Source organism: Taurulus bubalis, assembly GCF_910589615.1.
Source record: "Taurulus bubalis genome assembly, chromosome: 1".
In the NCBI taxonomy this organism is placed as follows: Eukaryota; Metazoa; Chordata; class Actinopteri; order Perciformes; family Cottidae; genus Taurulus; species Taurulus bubalis.
The window spans coordinates 38,485,618-38,506,461 of NC_136589.1; the positions used below are offsets into that span (position 1 = coordinate 38,485,618).

The window sequence follows — 20,844 nt, forward strand, 5'->3', positions numbered from 1 at the left end:
CGGTCTTACCGAGGAAGAAGCTCCCAGGCACCTCCAGGTAGGGACTTTGGCCAAAGTCATTCATAGCAGAGATACGGAACTGGTAGGTGGCTTCTTCTGTGAAGCTGTAGACGGTGATCTCTGTTGCAACAATGGTTGCCCCGGCATTGCACCTCTGCCACGTCTGAGTGCCAATCTTCTTCTTCTCCACAATGTAGCCCTTGATGGGTACAGGGCGGTCGCTATCTGGAGGAGACCACTGAATGGTGACGGATGAGTCGGTCTTGTTCTGCACCACAGCATCGACTGGGGGATCGGGAGGATGCTTCCTTGCAGCTAGAGCAGAAAGAGTGAGAATCATGCTGTTTATATAATCACAGCAGTACTGAGGGGTTGTAGTAAATTGTAAGAAAGATCATAGTCTGGTTAGTTTAGTTCGATGTTTTGTTATTTAGACATGAATTACCACATTTTAAGCAAGTCAGAACAAATGCAACACATCTGAATTAGACCCGGGTATCATCCTCACCAGTGACAGAGAACCGCGTGGAGGTCTTGCAGTCTCCAGCCACAAAGGCCACCTCTCCTGAGTCGTCCGCCTGGCAATCTCTAATTGTGAGCGTGTATTGCCTGAGCACGCACGCAATGGAAATACGGGAATCTTCCTTCAATTTCTCTCCATTGCGGGTCCAGTAAGCATCTGGGAAGGGATGCTCCAGCTCCACACAGAAGATGACAGTGTCACTGATGGGGACCACTGTCCTCCGGGGAAGTTTCTTTGTTATGTTGCCTGGGATATTAGAGGAAGCAGACGTTATATAAAAAAACACATTCAGTGGCATTGTAGGCACATTGACCAGATGTTTGTAATTTTCCAACTTTTAGCAGTATTTTAAGAAAGCCATATTAACTACTCTTGATAATACCATTGTAATGCCTGTACATTATGTTCATTAGGAAATAAAGACGTTACCGTACCCAGGACAGTGAGCTCAGCAACAGTGCGACTGCCCTCCTTCATCTCACAGATATAAACACCGTCGTCGTTAGTGGTGACATTGTGTATGATGAGACGTCGCAGGGTGCCTTCCTGCTCAATGTAATACTTTAAACTTTCCTGCAGCCGTGTCTCCTCCATGAACCAGGTGGCCTGGGTGGCACTAACGGGCACCTCACACATCAGAGTGGCTGACGTTTTCTCTTGAACCTCCACGTCCTGAAGCTTCCTCCTGAATGGCACCTTCGGCTCTGACACAACGAAAGAAATAACAGCATCTTCAGATTACACAGCCATTGGTTTTGTATATGTCAAGTTAATGAACTACAAAATGCGGTACTTTAAAATCAACCATTTTACAAACTTCCTGCATTCATTTCGCCTTAATCTTTAGTTCAGACTTGAGTAATATTAAAAGAGAGATTAGATATGTGATGTGTATATTTTATTTTAGCACCAAAAACCTGCGATTTGGCTATTCAACACCGTTTTTGATAGTTAAAAGCTCTTACAGAGGAACACATGGGCAAACATGTTTGACAATATAGCAAGAAAAACAAATCTTAGTTGTTGAAGCCGAGGGCTGGCAGTTACACGGATGTCCGGAAGGTTGGAAATCCATTAAAAACGTTCAGCATGCTCAAGTAAATGCTGCTAAGTATGACAAAGGTTATGTGCTTAATACCTGTAAAATAATGTCAAAAAGGTTACTGATATTTGTTTAGAACAAATGAGGGTTACAGTTTCAAGCTGCATCCATATCCATATGTTTGGATCCAAGCCAACAGTTTAGGAATCAAGTGTTAATCAAGTTTACTGGGTTCAGTAAATCAATCAAAGTACCGACGTAAAATAAATGTGATATTTACATTAAAATATATCCCGCAATCTTCATTCCAAAAGGGAAAGTGAGCTGCTTTCAGCTTGGGAGTTGAATATTTTTACTTTGAGGATATCAGGTTGCAGGAAAACACTGCTCATACAAAAGTTGGTGAGATACAGCGTGGCTCCGAAAGCACTTTATCTTTCAATTTAGTCACAAGCTTTTAGGACATGCAGTACATGGTAAACATTAACAACAATCCAACAGTTACTTATGTGGTTCTTCCTATTCCCAAAAAATAAATACTTTCATTGGGTTATCTTCTCAAGAAAATTACTGATTTCCCTTTCTGCCAGGACTTCTCATTTGATTTCTAAGTGATGAATAAAAAGCCAAAGAAAATCAAAGATTACACAAAGTGCAATGTTTCTGTCTATTTTTGTTGAAATGAAAAAGCCAACTTTTTCTCCCATGTCCTTTGTTATTCTACTTGTATATCAGAAGTGACAATTCGCTGTCGGCGTATTTATTGTTTTTCTATTTGATGTATTCCGTTTTTCTCTTTCAATGCTGTATTTTGTGTATTTATTGTAAAATTGATAAATGATCACTGCGATTAAAAGTCCATTTAAATTGTGCAAACTAACAACCTGCAAGGCAAACATCAGTAGCACGGCGGCTCTCATTATCGGACATACCGACAGAAATCTACATCCCTACGGTTTCTTCCCTTGGGCCAATTTCTTCCCAAGGGAAGTGTCACTCACAGTGGTGCCAATGTGCCCCAGTGAGTGAGGGACCATCTTAGAATCTGTGAACTACTCATCGCCAGCAGAAAATAGATGCAACTCAACACCCTACTTCAGAGGTTGAGCCCAACTTCAACCTTGTTGTGAAAAGCCAAACACATTTTCAGAGGTTTAAATGAGGCTCTGGTACACTGTAGTGCAGTAGTGCAGTTGCTCAAAATGAGTGTATCCTACAAACATGGCTTATTCCTCTGTGCCATATACCTCCATTTATATTGCAATTAAACACATAAGACTCATAAACGAGCCACACTGATGCAATGGGTGACATGTTTCTTCACTTTGGCACTGTAGTTTATTTTGAGTAAACCCCACATACACCATCCTGGCGCTATTAATACTCAGTAGAGCACCAAAAGGGTATTCATTTCCAGCTCAATATAGTCCTGTTTGAGTAAAGTTTGCAAAAAACTACAGTGCCCAGCCATTTTAAGAAATCACTTAGGGGACTGGGATCTTGGGGATGGAAACATTGTTCCTTTTCATGAGACTTGTTAATATCAATAAAATCATGTAATCATGTCTGCCTTACACATGCTGTAAATGCAGAATATAGTGGCCCAGAGGGACAGACTCTGTGAGGTCATATGTGCTGACAGATGATACATATAAAGCATGAACATGTCTCAAATGATGGCTTGCTTAGAGGATTCTCGTAAAATGTGTGTACAAATGTATCACCGACTGTATTGCATGGAGCATTTTCCTCATACATGAAGCTCTTACCTTTGACTGTGACCAACACAGCACTGTAGGTCTGGCCAGCCATGTTGGTTGCATTGCAGGTGTAGAGACCGTTATCGCTCTGCTTGCAGTACAGGATCTTGAGGATGAAGTTCTCAGCTTGGTCCTCATAGATGACATGCCTGCGGCCCTCGCTGATGTTGCTTCCGTCTTTCCTCCAGATGATGTGGGGTTTAGGGTGACCCGTCACAAAGCAGCTGAGTTTGGCGTGCTTGCCTTCAGTCACTGTGCAGGTACGGGTGAACACACCTTTGGGCAGCTTTGCCAGCACAGACGCCCTCAGCTCGTGTTGCAGACTCAAAGAACTCAAACTATCGGTGACGTTGGCCTTGGAGGAGGAAGAAACGGAGGATCTGCTTTCCTCTGTGTGATAGATGGAGATGTCCTTCTTCATCTCCTCCTTGCGCTTTTGCAGGTGAGAAAGAAGGGAGGTGTTTTTGTCTGCAGCCAGGTTGCGGGAATCCTGGGCGTCCACGACAAGAGCCGCTGCAGTGTGTGAACGGCCGACGGTGTTCTGGGCCCTGCAGGTGTAGGTGCCGCTGTCCAGGTTGCGCACACTTTGGATCTTTAAGATGCTGCTGTCACTGTCGGAAACAATCTTGATACGGTTGGTCTCCCCCAAGTAGCGGCCATCTTTCTCCCATTCAAAGTTGGCATCAGGGTAAGCTACAACCCGGCAGTGGAAAACAACATCGGCTCCCAAACCCACACGCGTAGAGGTGGGCTTCACCATGAACGCAGGGGCCCTCTGAGCCATCTCGGTTGGCAGGGCCACTTTGAGGGTCACGGCGGCGTACGCTTCCCCAACACTGTTTTTGGCCCGACACATGAATTGGCCACTGTCCTCCAGTGTTAAGTCGTAGACGGTGAGGCGGTACACATCTCCGTCCTCCACGGTTTTGAAGCGCCCCCCGGATGTCAGCTTCAGCTTGTCCTTTTCCCAGGTGATGAGTGGGGTCGGGCTGCCCACAATAGTGCAGCTCAGCGTGGCATCCTTGCCCGCACACACCGAGAATGCCTTTGGGCGGGTGAGAAACCTGGGGACTCCCCCGAACAAGTTTTTATCCATTGTTGGTTCCTGTAATCAAAGAAAAAGATGAATATTGCAATGCAGCACCGGGCCAGAGTATACAAGTAAAAAATATGAAAGATGTAGCGGGACGTGTCCCGTTCATTTAAGTCCTACTGATTTCAATCGCTTGCAAAACAACAGGTAGTTTGATATAGTTTATACCTATTCAGCAACTATTTTGGTATAAGTGATAAGTGGCAGTTTTATAATTGATAATAAAAGGTTAGGTTTGATCAAAGGTTTAGAAGAAATTACACTTCTGTTGAACTGTAACAAATTGGGCTCCACATTTTGTATCATAAAAAAAGGTTTTCAGTCATTATATAATACAAACCCACTGTGCAGTGTGACAGTTTGTTAAGTGTACTAAATATGCTACGCTATGAAAATAGACATAAATCCACAGTCCAGATAGACATATTTATGGCAGGCAGTTACAGTAACTGTCAGTCAACATGGCCCCTGCAGACATTCATCAATACAAAGGCCTTAACTTCATGCCATGCAGCCAATCCTACAGGGAAAAAAGTAGTTTAACAACACAAACAACAAACGAATTCCCTCGGAACAAGGTCAAACGGAGCAGATATGTTCCTCTCCAAAGAGTGACATTTGCCAGCTTTGTCACCTCTGTCTGCTCGAACCGCCTGTCCAAAAATAACCTCAGCTGTCAGAGCCCGTCTCTGTCCATTGCCATTTGTAGAAGCGAAAGGGATATCAGCTGTTTGATAAAGCTTCCACTTCACAAACATACATTCTTTTCTCTGTGTCTATAACGTAAAAATGTTTTATTGATGTTGGAATTGAATTTAGCATAATTTGCGGTTTTTAATAAGGCAAAAAACTGGCGCACATATGTAATCACAGATTTAATCCCGTAACGTTACAGGTCTGAACGTGTATCACTGAGACTTACGAATTCAAGTTTAAATAAATTATATATATATATATATGCTATAACGGTCAAGTTCTGCCAATAATTATCTGCCTAAAATTACTTTGTTCACCTTGAGTCTTCAGCCACTCAGGTAAAACGGACGCTGAATCATGTGGCCCAAAAAAACGTCAGATGTGCCGTCAAGATTTCCAAAAGAAAGCTCCGACTCCAATATAAAAAAAAGTCTTCTTTGCGCTCAAATATCCTTGAAATGGTTGTAAATCCGGGATGGTGGAACACCCCCCCTCCCTTGTAGTCTCTTGTGGTGGGCGGTTGACGAGACTTATTTTTTCTTTCTTCTCTCGTCCGTCACGATGCCAAATAGCTGACGTATACCTACTTTAGCGCAGCCTCCTTTCCAAAATAGACTCGTCCCACACTTAGGAGATAGGAGATAGGCGATAGGAGATAGGCTGCTGGTGAAGTCGGTAAGGAGAGCAGACTGGCCTGTCCTCTGCTGGGCTGGCTGCACACTCCAGGTCGGACGCTCGGGTCATATGAGCTATTAACACTGAATAATAGGCTGCTTGAGTTTCCAAAATGCGTCACACCTGCGGAGTGGAAAGGATTCCTTCAGCGCTGGTGGAAAGTAAGTACAGTTTTTAAGGATTTATTTTTCCAATTTAAATGCTACTTTATACTTTTACTCCACTATCTGACAGCTGGAGTTACTTATGACACTGTGCTGCAGTGGTGAAAAGCAACTAAGAAGGATACATGTAAGTACTTAATTATTAATTATTTAGGTTACTTTATTCCTTCTACTCCACATCTGTTTGAGAGCTTTGTTACTTTGCATATTGATAATTAACATATAAATAATGACGTGTTATTATAAATTAAACAACCCAGCACTATATATATTTCTTAAAATAAGCTCCCACCTTTACCAGATGCAACATTACAATATATAATTTGATAACATTATACAATAGACATTATTCTGAAATGGATCCTTCTGTACAATGAGCATTTTTAATGTTGGTAATTTAAGTATATTTTGATGGTAATACCTTTGTATTTGTGCTTAAAAATTAAAGTATATATTGAATGCATGGCTTAATTGGTTTTCTACACTTTCTCACTTTCTCTACATCTCTCTACTTAAGATGTTAGGAAGTAAAATATCTATGCTGTAGATCAAACTATCCAACATTATATAAAGTATTCAAAATGTGCCTCACCTCTACCTTAAAATGATGCTTACTAATATAAACAAATACAGTAATATTCCATTGATTAGATAGGATACGATATGTCTTGCCGGACGTGTACTTATACTTGTATTTTTACAGAAAATCAGTACTTGTTCCACCACTGGTTTTCAGTAGCAACACTTAAATCATATAATTACACACAATACACATCAATCTCTTGCCATCTCTATCAGTAATTAATGATCTTTTGCCTCACCACAGTGTGGAGTGTGAGCAGAGTCAATTTAAATCTAAAGTGGCCGAATGTGAAGGTAACATTAGCCTTCTAATTTTATCTTGGTCATATGCTTCCAGTTGTCAGGTTTGACTACTTCCCTATTCTTCTACTTTTTCAGCTGGACTAACACCTGTTTGGATCTGTGCAGTGAACACAAAGAAATTAACTTAATATCAATATCAGTCCTTTAATCAGACTGTGTACCTAGCGAACAATCATATTTCCATAAATGACAGTCTTCCTTTAAGACTTATGTTGTTGTTTCTTTCTCTTGTCTACAGTGGAAGTAGACTATCTGACATAATTTCTAAACAATGCATAACATTGCAATCAAATGCAAGACATATCATAACCTGCTGACTGTATTTCTGCTAACTGCCCATTTCCTGAATAACCTTCCCCTTATTGTGGGCAGTTTCTTCCTACTACCTATATGCATGTAGTATGTGTTAAGCATCAACATATTGAATGTACATGTGATTGAACTTGCTGTACACATTATGACACATTGTATTCAACCGCCACCATGTTGACAGCTGCTTTACCAGGCTGGTCAGGCCCATAATTAAGTTATGACTTCATAGTGTGCAAAAGCCCTCAACTATAGTAATGCGTTAAATGCACCTCCCATGACATCTTCACAATGATTAAAAACACTTTTGGCATGACATGGAAATCGTTTAATAGCAGGGCATTCATTTCTATTGTGCCCTACTTTATGACATATTTAGAGATATCACTATATTGAATACTATTCTTTAAAACAATGGTTAACAAGTCTTCTTCCCTATTCTTTGGCCTCCGTGGTATTTTCTTGTTGGGCTTTCCCCCAGTACCGATGACTGACAGCAGCAGGTCGCCTGGACCCTGATTTAAACTTCCCGAAACTCTAGCAGACAGTAATCCACTGTTGCCACTTGTACTGGCTTCATCTTGTACTGGCTACTGGGTTTGGTTTCCATGCTCCTGAAAGAATACTGGGAACAATTTGAGTAAAAACTCTTTTGTCGGTGTCTGTCCCACATTCACCCACAACTTTTATTAATATACAGGCAAAATAATATCCTGTTTGATTTATATAAAACTCTATTTTAACGTACCTCCAATTGTGTTTTTCTCCTCCACCTTTGGGCTTTCTGTGGCCTGCATTTCCTGAAGCCCAATCAGTTAATAGCAGCAAATTATATCATGGGTGGTATTTCCACAACCGTAGGCAAGGATCCAAAACACCTGAGCACAAGACAGCAGAGGGCAGCAGACAGGCACATGGCACCCGGCTGTGCTGTTAAGCAACAAGTTAAAAAAAATGTCTTGGTGAGGAGACAATTTTCACAGAACATTTGCAATGTATACTCTGCGATATCTGACCTGCATTGCCTTCCACCTGCCCTCTTAGGCATTTCAAGAAAAAGGTCACGGTTGTATCATGTTCACAGCCGAAACGCATTGGTGTTACCTCAAAAGAGCATTTACACAGCAGACGGACGACAAGCGAGACAAACGCCAGTAACACCGAGGACACAGCCAAGAATACACAGCAGAGGGCGTCTACGTCACGAAAATGTGCGGTGAGGACTTGAACAATGATAACAACCGGAAGAAAAACAAAACAGATGAGACTAAATAGTGTGTCTCAAAATAGACGCATGTGGTGTTTATTTACAATGTGGATAGCATTTACAGTATTGACAGAGTATAAGTGGGACAACAGGGGTTACAATGAGACGCCAACGCAGAAAACCATGAAATAAAAGTCAGTTCAACTGCTCTAACCGACAAAGTGAAATCAAACAAAAATATGTAACTAATGTGTAAAAGCAAGGGCGTTTGCTCCACTATGCACAGGAGAGGATGGATGTGAACGGTGAAATAACTCAGCTGTATCTGAAAAGAGGCGGCGAGCGACTGAGCCACACAGGAGACACACGGCACAAAAACACGGATAAAGTCTGTGTACAGGAAATAAAGTCTAGAGAATAAAACATTCCTTTTTTTTTTTTTTAGGAAGGGAAGGTGGAAGAAGAGTTCAAGACCTAAAGACAAACACGTACCGATTTATCAGATTAAATCAGACACATTGAAATCACACGTATGTAAAATACAATATGTATCATTCTTTCGCTCTTTTAGATGTCCGTCATTCGGTACATCATTATTTTTGGTTCACTATTTTCATCAGTGGTTGATTGTTTTGAAAATGTTTCACATTGTAATCTCAAAGGCCGATACTGCAAACTAGCAATGCAAATACAAAACAAATGAAAATTTAAATATATTTTTATTTCAAATGAACATCGCATAATCAACCACACATATAATGATTAAAAACACTCAAAATAAGATGTATTTGCCTCTCTACTCACTCACAGAAAAACAACACATTATTATAAAGCTGTGCTGAAAAGTTATTTTGGCATGTTTCATTTTTCAGCTAGTGTTTCTTAGTTTACAGAACAAAAACAAACAGACAGACCTGTGAAACAAACAACAACCTAAACATATCTTAAAACTTATTCGACACTTCAGGATGAAAACTTAGCACCTTGTTACCAGTCACTGTGATTGTTAGACTGGTGTATAGTGGATAAGAAACCACAGTAAGATGAGAAGGTTGGCTGTGATGACACCAGCAATTACCAGGCACACTCCTGCTTCCTTAGGATGCTGAGGACAGTGCAAATCGAACCACCACGATAAGAAGAAGTGTGCCGTCGGATGCAACGGACTGACACAAGATCAGTAACCGACTCATCTTACAAGCCACATCCACGACTTCATTACATACTTGATGCTATACACAATAACTTGCCAAAATAAAATACTGTACATAGTATGTGCTGCTAAATCCGTGAAAGTAAATCCAATGGTTTACATGAAATGGCTTCTAGAAAAGAACAATTGCTAATCCTTAATACTAAGGCACTGATTCAAATCAAAATGACAAACATGACAGCGTGTTGTGAATGTGGAGACGGTCAAAAGAAATCAACACAGAGACGGCAAACTATATCGTAGCTTGCCGTCTCTGTCGTACAGATTGTCCCTCTGTGAGAAACTTATATTAGACAGCCGACATAAACTCACTGCACAAATCGACAGTGGCCACAACACTCATGCACTCATCACACACACACACACACACACACACACACACACAGAGAGAGGTAAGAGTGACCTTATGTGATCGGCCATAGTATTTCCAGGTGGGTCTGCTGTGCACCACGGCGATACAATATGTGCTGATGCTAAATAAACAAACAACGAGCGTCCCTTTTGAGACCTGCAGTTTCTAAAATGTAACTGATGCAAGTATTGTATATATTTACACACACATAAAAAAAAGAAATATTCTCTGTCAGTGCAAAATTCAGAGTTCATGTTAGCATAATTACGCATGTGTCAAAAAGCATTCCTTCCACAGACATAGTTTCTAAACATTGAGAGGGCAAAGACATTTGTATCCTCTGAAGTCTTGCAGTTGTGAAGGACGACATATATATTACTGTTATCGATGCAGAATGCAATAAAAGAAATGAGCGGAAAGATCATTTTTGCTCACCAAATCGACAAGCTGATTTAGTCCCATTTTATTTCATGTGTAAATCACATTAAAAACTCATGCAGCTACCCATGTTATCTTTGCATTCATAACATCTTTTTTATCAGAATTCCAAAATCATTCCAAAATGTTTTACTACTTTTTTTGTGGTGGTGGTGGCGGTGGGGGACTTGTTCTTTTTTTTTTTCATTAAAAAGAATTTCTGAAATTAAATCATTTCACGAAACTATCAAAATATATTTTTATCCAAATAAATAATACACATAAATCACTTAAATATCTGGGGGCAACAGGTAATAAATAAACCTAAAGCTAACACACGATGCAGACTGTGGAAAGGCTTTTTCCCCCTCCTCATGCTCTTACTTTGAAAGTATAAAGCCAACACTGAGAGGAACTGCTGCCATATCATTTTCAAACCTAAAGCTGCAGAAACAACAGCGCACACTCTGAAATCAGCCCTTATGATGAAGTTCAATTTTTTCTTTTTTATGTGAGCGTTTAAAAAAAAAAAGGATGGAAACAAATTGCTAATGTGCACGAAGATTTGCAAAAGCAACGCCACCCTGTTTTGTTCTTTAGAAAAAGATTCTTTCCCACTCGTTCTGGGACATCAATGCTTGACTTAAAACATCTGCTGGGCAGGAAATAACAAGAGAAGATGGACAGATTCCATTTACACATGCCATTAAAATCAAAATGCAGTTAGAAGATGCATCTGCAAGCTGCAAAGAACCCCATATTGTGTTTGTGTATGTATATATATATATATATATATATATATATATATATATATATATATATATATATATATATATATATATATATATATTTACACAAGAGCATTTACACTGGAGAGGTATTAATTGGAGTAATAGTTTGTCTTCACCACCACTGAGGTAATACGGAAACTAGGATTTAAACATATGTTAATAAATGGGTGTTAAGGCATAAAGCTGACTTTGTGTCCAGCTTAAATAGACTTAAAGACATCTTATATCTGCATTGAGATTTTGACGCCAGGTGTATTTGGGGCCCATGATTTCAGTCCCGTTTCCTGATACATCAGCTCCGGAAACATTAATACTGAGTAAAATCTGCATTTAGTACCACTAAACACAGACAGCAGCATGGACGCATGTGTAAGTCTGGATTAAAGACGTGTTTCGCCTGTTACACATGGTGTTTTAGTAGTTCGGCTTCTGCACACTCCGCTCTTTATCAAATCAATACTTGGTTTAATTTTCAAGGATAAGCTCTGGTAGTAAAAATGGATTTCAAAGGATAACTAGGATGCAAAAGTGTATTTACAAATCACCATGGTTAAAACAGCACAACTTGAAATATTGAATAATCTTTTTTTCCGGTGATCAAAATTGTTCAGACGGCTACGATATAGTTTGCCGTCTCTGTCGCACAGATCGTCCCTCTGTGAGAAACTTAAATTAGACTCGCGCCGTGAATCTTTTTTGTTGCACAAATACTTTGAGATGAGTCTCTTGCCCTCCTTTTCGCACAGTGATCCTATGAATACGCTATAATGTCTCTCTGTCACTTCACACAAAGTTTGTCTGTACACGTTTATGACAAAGTCGACATGGATCGGACGGAAGACGTATGGTTTCCCTGATGCCATAGTCTGCCTGATGTGACAGGATGAGGCGCGGAGGTGCAGAGACAGTGGTTATTCAATGAGCCCCTCCGAAAACGCTGAATAATGTTTTAAAGGTCCATGCTAAATTCTCCATGAAGATCATCTAAGGCCACAATGTTCATTGAAGAAGAAAAAAAATGTAAACACTATTAAAAAAAAGAAAAAAGTAAGAGAAAGAGGAGAAATTATCATGGCGATGTATCCTTTGTAGGATAAAAGGCCATTGTTGTTAGGTTCAACCAACACACAGGAAACAGAACCAACAAAGCATAGATCATAGACATGTGTCATACTACAGAGTTCAAAAGAGAGCATATACCTTATGACATAAGGCACGTCAACAACTACTCCCCGTTGCCTGTTTTGGAGTAGATCCATTATTAATCTCCTGATCATCTTCCTTCTCCTCTTCCTCCTCCTCCTCTTCTTCTTCTTGCCAGCCACCAAGGTGGACAGGGGTGGGCATGGAAAGGCTGTTTGTCTGGAAACCTGATAAGAGTGTTAATACAAGGTCAGAGTCTTCCTTAGCCATAGTCTCGATAATACGGAAGAATTAAAAGGAAGGGAAATTATTAAAACATTTCAATCTAAATCGCATCTGATATTATGATCAGTGTTTCACTGAAATATATTAAAGCTTTGAAAAGGACAGTTCTCCGGCAAATGTACAGACTGCTCCATGCCTGTGCATCATTAAAAATAAATAATGTAATTTAAGGATTTGGCATGTTTTAGCCAATTTACTAGTGCTACAAATCACTGAATATTCTTCTTATAATGCATTTTTTCACCTTTCAGCCATTGGTTTCCATTCATTTTACTATAGTTAAAATAATGAACTTTAAATTACTTGAAACATGTAATAAGTGTAATATTTGCATTTATGTTATTGATGTCAGTTGGTTTCTGTACTACATTACCATTTAAGATCAGGTAAGTTTGACAAACATTAAAGCAGACTTAATTGCTTCTAAAGTCCTTTATGGCGCTGCTCAAACTGTAGTTCTAGTTCTAAATGGATTGTGTAATTAAGTTCTGCAGACTCAGGTCATGACCGTGCTTTCAGCAATACAAGCTATCGTCTTCCCAGTCATTAGATTCAATGTTAACATCCAAAAGAATGATAAATGCAGATCTAAAATCTGCACACTGCCATTAACTTGTCACTCGCTTTTCAGCTATAGTTCTTCAAAAGGTTATTCAAAAGCAGGATTTTCATTTACCAGCATTTGTGTGCAGATCTCTCATTGGCACTGGGTTCTGCCACTGCCCCGAAGTTCTCTGTGGGTGGGAGGTCTGCTGGTGGAGCTGGACAGACAATCAGTTGTCAATGTACAGCAGAACAGCACACTAGTGGCTTACAAGGGATCCAGAGAAGTGTTACTCCACCCGAAAACTATCTTTTCTTTGACAAAAAAAAAAACTGATAACCGTTGAAATCCTTTGTAACCGACATGAATTCAAGCTGAATGCTGAACAAAAGTTCCATTTTGAAGAGTATCACTTTGAACTTCAGGCACACAACAGAGAAAAGGAGGATGAATATATTCATGTTAACTGTAGGGCCTGGAGGCAGGAAATTACCTCGTGCATGTAGATGGCATGGAGACTCATCTCTGCTGAGGCAAACTCTGTGAGCAGTGTATTGCTCCGGATGTGAGATTCACTGGTAGACATACTGAAAAAAAGAGACATGTGAACCAAAGCTGATGACAAGCATCTGCATTGACTGACTGATCTCACCAAACACTGTTTCTGGCTACAGTATGTCAATAATGGACAGAAAAGTATGTGTGAAGTACCTGTCAATGACGGTGCGGTCGCTGCGGTACATGGTGCTCTCGGGGTGGACGGATGAGTGCAGGAGGCTGTGGGAGCGGCCGCGGCTGGTGTGTGGGAGCTGAGAGGTGGACAAAGAGGCCAGGACACTGGCAGCAGCAGAAGCAGCGGTGCTTGGTGGGATGAAGCGATGGTCTCGCCCTTGTAGTCCAGACGCGGTTAGGATGGGGTGTGCCAGGACACTGGCCAGCAGATTATCAGTCTGGAAACAAAAAGGTCAACACAGAGCCACAAAGTAAATACGAGTATATTGCAATAGAAAATAAAAGAAAATGTACTCTATATTTTCAGAGAAAATAGCTAATTCTTTGTGGATAAATAGTTTATGCAGATAAATCTATTCTGGATTTATTTAAATATCTTGTGGCAATGAATATTCATTGATAACATTCACGCTGTTGGCAATTTGGCTAACATGGCATGTTCATGTGGGGTACATGCTATTTGTGTGACCCTCAGGGGGTGGGTGGCTCTTACCCCAGTGCCAGACACGTTAGAATGCAGTGAGGTGCAAAGAGGAGCCTCAGAGAGCAGCAGCTGGGTGGAGGGGCCACCCTGTGCATCATGCTGCACCTTTTCCTTCAGATGGCTGATAAACACGGAGCTCTCCTGAGGCGGCTGCCAGCGTGGGTTCTTAATGGTGAAATGCATCAGTGACAACTCTGTCTTGCCGTTTTCAGCTTGTTGGTATATGGAGGCCTCCGTCTGGCCCTCTGACAGCCACTGCAAGAACATTGACAGACATATCAATTCAAACATCAACATCACATCAAAAGCCAGACATTGACAGTTTGAGAAACTCTAATGAACTGGGCTTGAATCCTATGTGGGATCTTACCGTTGGGTTTCCATGGCGCCTGATGTCCATCTGTGCAAAGGAACAGATGTCTCCGACTCCGACCACTTCCACAGTGAAGTTCCTGAAGAAGTCAATGATCTCGAGAGACTTATTCCTCAGGTGGAAGATGAGAATGAAGGGTGTGACAATAGGACTGAGCAACTCCTCCAAAATGAACACCTGAGTTGGACAGAGACAACTCCGATCATACATAATCCAATTTGGAATGTATTTCTTTTATACACATAATACAATGTATATTGTCATATATTTGACTATGTGTAGAATATGAATATATTTAAATGCGACAATAACTCAAGTGATTGTACTATGAGACTGAATCCAGTCTGACAATGTCTCTCCAGTGATCAGATGCGACATTCAAAACGTCATCGATCAGAACGAAAACTCAACCATAACTTTAGTTTAGACCGTGACAAATATGATCCGAGCCACAGAATGCCTCCATTGCTCACCGCTTTGTACTGGAACAGCTGCGCCACCTCGTCACGGGTCTCGCTCTTGTTAGCATTGCCCCTCCAGTGGTCTGGCATGTAGTGAATGTGTGCCAGCATACATTGCAGCAGCTGTTCTGGACACCACACCATATGCTCATCTGGGATGAAGGACCTGGTTTGGGACAGGTACAAAATATGTACATTTATCAACAGAACAACAACAAAAGAGGAACGCAAGATTTGACTGAAAATCTGTTACGGATTAGGAAACAAAGGAGTCCCTTAAAAGTTCCATTTCCTCTACAATTGACTTCATTCCACAACTTGAAAAAAGCTTCTAAACAATAATAAAAAAAAATACTGAAAGAAATGAATTACTCCAAATTGAATGAAGACCAAAACAATGAAGCAAAAATATTGAACGAATTGAAAGTTATAATCTACAGTTGGCTGTATAACATGATATAAACAGCAAGATAAATACAAAGTACAGGCAGCTTCCTGAATTTTCAAAGCTACCGATAGCAATGCTGAAATGGCCCTAGTATAAAAAAAAAAATCATAGCTCTGAAAACTCACCTGGCGATAGTGATGACCACTCCCAGCACTGTGATGGCGGTCAGAATGTGCTGCACTGTCAGAACATCCTCGTCATACACCGTCAGTGCGATGAGCACGGCCAAAATTGAGCCTGAGAAGAAGGCAAAGTTCTGAGCGAGCACAGTCAGCACTGGCGATGTAAAGGAGTTCATGTATTTGGACGTGGGTTTGTAGCCACGGCCTAAACGTCCATGCAGCTCATGGTCCAGCTCGTTGAAGTGCCGCAGGTACAAACGGCCAAACAGGGACCAGCGCCGCGCACCCAGGCTTCCAGGCTCTCTGCGGATCACTTCGGTGTAGCTGAAGAAAGCGTAGAGCACCTGCCACACCAGGATGAAGGGACACAGCAGCAAATTGGCCAAACCCATCAGCAGGATGACTCTACTGAGCTGCTGCGCGAGCTCGAGGCGGTTTCCGTTCCGCTTATACTTAGGGTGCAGGTTCCACTTATTCTGAAATAGAGAGCCGGGACCCCAGAACAGGATGAGCTCAAAGTTGTACTTGAGGCCCTGGGTGAGGAACACCACGTTGCCCAGCAGGGGGAGCTGCAGCTGCACCGGCAGCAGCGATTTGTTTATCATGGCCACCATGTAGTTCTTGAATCGCAGAATGCGGTGATAGATGTCAAGTTCAGTCAGCTCTTTCTTGTGTATGCACATTTGCTGTTCTCGTTGCAGGCTGATGAGGCGGTCCTGGACTTCCTGCCATGTGAAGTTGCATAGTTCATCCTGGGACAAGGCGGCAAGGAGCACAACGTAAGCTGACAAATACTACAGAGACGACGCGTGACAACATGGATTTCTTCATGGTTTTATCATAAGACATTTGTCAGAAGATTGTGATAATGAAAGAATAAAAAGGTCTTCAGGTGTGGCACTTACCATTCTGATCTTCAGTGCTTTGATGTAGAACTGCCTGATCTCCCAGTAGCTAAGAACATTGCAAAAGACTTTGACAAGTCGATAGATCCAGAAGATGGCTGCCATGATGAGAAGGAAGATGATCCAACTGTTCTCTTGAATCCTGAATACAAACAAAAGCCTCTTTCAGAAATGGCAGTCTGTAGTTATCTGTTTGAGTTGTGGATTTTGGACATTCAGACATGGTACATAAATATTCAGACATGGGTAACCAGGTAAATGTTACTTACAGCCTTGTCAGGACATTTACAGTAAGCGCCTCAATGCTCATATGATATTCAGAAGGGGATGGAAAGATAGCATGGCAATACATTTCTTGACAAAGTGGTTCAGGGGGGGGGGCTAATTTGAAATCTGGGACTCAGAATAACATATACAGTGGGCACCCATGGTACACCCCCTCTCCTCTTATAAGATTGTAAATTGATCCTCTAGTCAGTATTAAACTTATTTCATGATAAACGGATGAGAGAACGTGCACTTTTTGCTCAGTGTATGTATCAAACTGTTACTCAACTCTTGTTTACAGGTTGTGTGGGAGACAACATGCTTAATTAGTTCCCTGAAACAAAGCAATCCTCCGAGTATTAATGTCAAAACACAGAACACGCTGGCATTAGTTAGCCATTTGCTAATATTAAAGTCGTTGTTGTTTCTTTGTCCTTTCATATTTTCAATTTGGTTTTGTTGCGTTTGTCTCTGTCCTATGTAAAGAGTCTTTAAGTATTCAGAAAAGCATTATATACAATGTAAGTATTATTATTATTATTATTATTATTATTATTATTATTATTATATCAGTTAAGTTTCAGCTAAAATAAACAAAACATGAGAATGTTTTCGGGACAAGCATCTGGCTTTAAAATGGAAATTAGAGAAGTTATGAGCATTCGAGGAAGACCGAGAGGTTCCAAACTGTAGAACAAGCTGTTCCCAAATTAGAATTTAAAGCGGTTTTACGTCACCGGCTTTGATACAAATTAATATTGAGCCACAATCAGAATCAAGGAACAAATTGATGGGAAAGGCCTATTAGACAAGCTGGAGATAACGCACAGGCAAAGCTACATTTTGGAAGAAGAAAAAATTAAATCAACAACATGAAGTTGGAGAGGGTCTGTGCCTTTCAGCCAGCGAGGTGTCATGTGGTCGTCAGCTTTCTGGCTGTGCCGAGTTGTCAGTATCTCGGCTGGACAGTTATACCTCACCAAAGCTATCAATTACACTGTCCTGTTCCCTAAAGCCAGTCTCAACACAGTACACAAATGCTTTCCACCAAGTAACCATCAGTTATAGAAGTGAGGCAACTCGAAGCTACCAATCTCAGGTTCAAACAAACAACAGAACTGAGAAGCACTAGGAAGAGACATGAGTCACTTTTACTTAAAAAAAATTTTAAGTCCATAATCTGCTATTACCACTGGCATTAACACCTTTTCCCAAAATTAATACGTTTAATTTGGCAGATGTCTTCAAAAGGATAATATAAAAACGTAACATTTGGGTCACAATATCATAATTTAGATGAACATTCAAGTTTCTTCTTTTGGGACAACAGTTTAAGAATAAAAACAAGCAATGAATACTCAGAAAAGACCGTTTCTGCTAAGACCATTGCTTAGAGTGCTTGACAGTTAATAATAGAGCTTAAAGAGACATTGCCCACCATTAAATTAAGAACCCCACGGGGCACAGCTAAATAGTCTACTGTTCGATATTCTTTCTATGCGAATGTGACTGTATCTTGCAGTCTGAAGCCACATTTGCCACAATCCAATAAGAAATTAAGTCTGAAAGTCTGATTACAACTGTATTAAGTCAGACAAATGAAAACCCTCTGAAGGCTTGTCTCTAAAGGGTCTCTAATAATATCCAAGACTACGTCTGCTTGAGAACAAAGCATCTAATCAAACTGTCTGGAATGAGAGGATGGGCACATCATGTAAAGTGCTGTTTTCAATTAATTCACCTTGACGTTTCTACTCATTTTGCCCCCAAAGTAAAGAAATATCCCTTTCACAGCCTAAAGCTGTCCATAAACCTGTATTAAACAGGATTACCTCTGAGTGCACTGCTGACTAGGGAGGATGGCATCTGTAAGAGTGACCTTGTTCCTGTCCAAGGGGTTCTGGCCCGGCCCGGTATGGTTGACCACTCGATTGGCAAACAGGACATCATACTCCACACAGTTGACAAGAAACGTTGTGAACGTGACAACAAACAACAACTGACTGTTTGGACAAGATGGAAAAAGGAAAAAGAAATTAGGCATCGTAATTAACATTCAAACAAAACAAAAGAAGAATACCCAAAGTACTAACGATGACAAAAAGAGACTAACAATGTTATACAGTCCCTTAAGATGAAGGGAGTATATTTAATTTCTACGCCACTGATCATTCTGTGCTCTCTGCAATTACATATGTAACAGATTTGCCCCACGAACTGACGAACAAGTTGTAGTGAACACTGTATGCAACGACCTCAGCTACATTCTGGAGCTGGCTACTCTGCAAATCAAGTAGTTCAAATACAGGTAATGCTATATACTGCTAACACTAGCTTTCTAGCTTGTTAGTCTGACAGACACCGCTTGTGTAAGCCTACACTACCATGGTAACATGAAAATACTGGGTGGCAGTTAAGAATTAAGCACACAAAGCTTAGGGAAATATGTGGACCTGATGGTGGTCTAATGGCCCGAATGTCCCAAACACCAAACCCAATAACCCAGATAGGTTACTGTTGTAACAAAAACGCATCTCAGGTAGCAGCAACGGAAATTAATCAGTAAATTGTGCTGACACATTGGCCTTTTGATGCGATTAAGGATAACCGAATAAGTTATACCAGCAGAAATGCTCCAAACAGGTGATACTAATACTAAGGGTACCAAAGTTTATAGTAAGTAAAGCAACAGTCAAAATGTACGTGTTTAGTGTGGGGAAATTATTTCACAAGAACTTCTTGAAATCATCTGGCTGAACTTGTTCTTGCTGAAGCCTGGGGGGACACTTAACTGCCATAATAATAACATGGGCTATTACCAGTGACGTAAACACGGCCCACGTGTCCTGTTGGAACTGCACACCCAAACTAATGGTTTTAAGTACCAACATATCACAGTGTCTCATGATGTAGATAACTTATAGGCATCTGAACTTAGTGTTTTGTTACTTACATAAGTTCAAAGAACTCTGATAACATCATACAAGCGAAGCCATTCTTTTGATGGAAATGATAGATGTGGACAAGATGGTTAAGGAACAGCTTAAATAGCATCAAACAAAGACTTATACTTGGACAGCCACTGAAAATACCTTGATTACGCACAAAGAATCAACAGGACAACATAAGATATCACAGACATATCAATAGTCAAACTCAAGGAAAATCAAATCCCAAGAAATGTCTCTTTCCATTAATCCCTTTATTACCACTGTAAAAGCACGTGGCAGCCACGACGTAAACACATCCAACAGAATCTAAATATGACTACTGACGAGTATCCTAATTGGTCTGTGTCAGCATGGCATGATGCCAGTATCATATGCAATGACAGTAAATGTTGACATCTCCTACTTAATAATACTGCAATAAAAAAAAGGATATCCTTTTGAAGAAGTTATCCAGGTTCTTGATATGGTGCCATGATTCTGCAAAATAAACAAGAGCGTTATCACGTTGCACTTGTTTTGTGTGTAAACTAACGCACTTAATAGGGACAAACTCACAGCGTGCATTTTGTCAGGTATTAAAACAAATATATCATACTTTAGCAGCCATAACATGTTTACCTTTTAGGCCTTCTGGCACGTGCACCAGTAAATCCTCCTCCCCTGGTGGCGAGTCCTCCTCGAAGTCCTCAATTCTCTGATACTCCTGGTAAGCTTCAAAGTTGGCCATTGTGCTTCACATTCTCGAGGTCACTCCCAGCTGACGAGCACACTTGTAGTGAACACTAAATGAAACGAAAAGCAGTCTCGTAACCTCGGCTACATATCTGTAGCTAGCTCCCACAGCAAGCTCAAGCAGTTGAAATCAAGATACCGTTAGCTAACAGCTAACGCTAGCTCGCTAACTCGCTGGTCTGACAGTCACCGCTCGCGTAACTCTTCCAAACGCAAAAGTGGCAGTTGATAATAAGTGCGCGAATCTTCGACAGGGTAACTGCCGGGTGT

General features: G+C 40.8%; 2 protein-coding genes across 2 annotated transcripts in view; both read right to left on the reverse strand.

Moving 5' to 3' along the window:
* obscnb (obscurin, cytoskeletal calmodulin and titin-interacting RhoGEF b) overlaps positions 1-4,421 on the reverse strand; it is a gene marked incomplete at its 5' end in the record, with an annotated part of 49,345 nt that extends 44,924 nt beyond the window's left edge. Inside the window, 4 exon segments of the mRNA XM_079219433.1 lie at positions 10-315; positions 509-769; positions 958-1,227; positions 3,335-4,421. Of these exon segments, the coding sequence (XP_079075559.1) occupies positions 10-315; positions 509-769; positions 958-1,227; positions 3,335-4,421 (1,924 nt within the window).
* Positions 4,422-12,093: 7,672 nt separating this feature from the next.
* Positions 12,094-20,569, reverse strand: atg9b (autophagy related 9B; the record flags this gene model as incomplete). The annotated part of the gene is made up of 13 exons (XM_079231008.1): positions 12,094-12,497; positions 13,232-13,316; positions 13,593-13,686; positions 13,811-14,049; positions 14,325-14,570; positions 14,686-14,865; positions 15,162-15,315; positions 15,723-16,471; positions 16,625-16,766; positions 18,724-18,894; positions 19,845-19,909; positions 20,276-20,319; positions 20,461-20,569. The coding sequence occupies 13 exons, from the start codon at positions 20,567-20,569 to the stop codon at positions 12,346-12,348; spliced, it is 2,430 nt and encodes an 809-aa protein (XP_079087134.1). The 3' UTR covers positions 12,094-12,345.
* Positions 20,570-20,844: the final 275 nt, after the last annotated feature.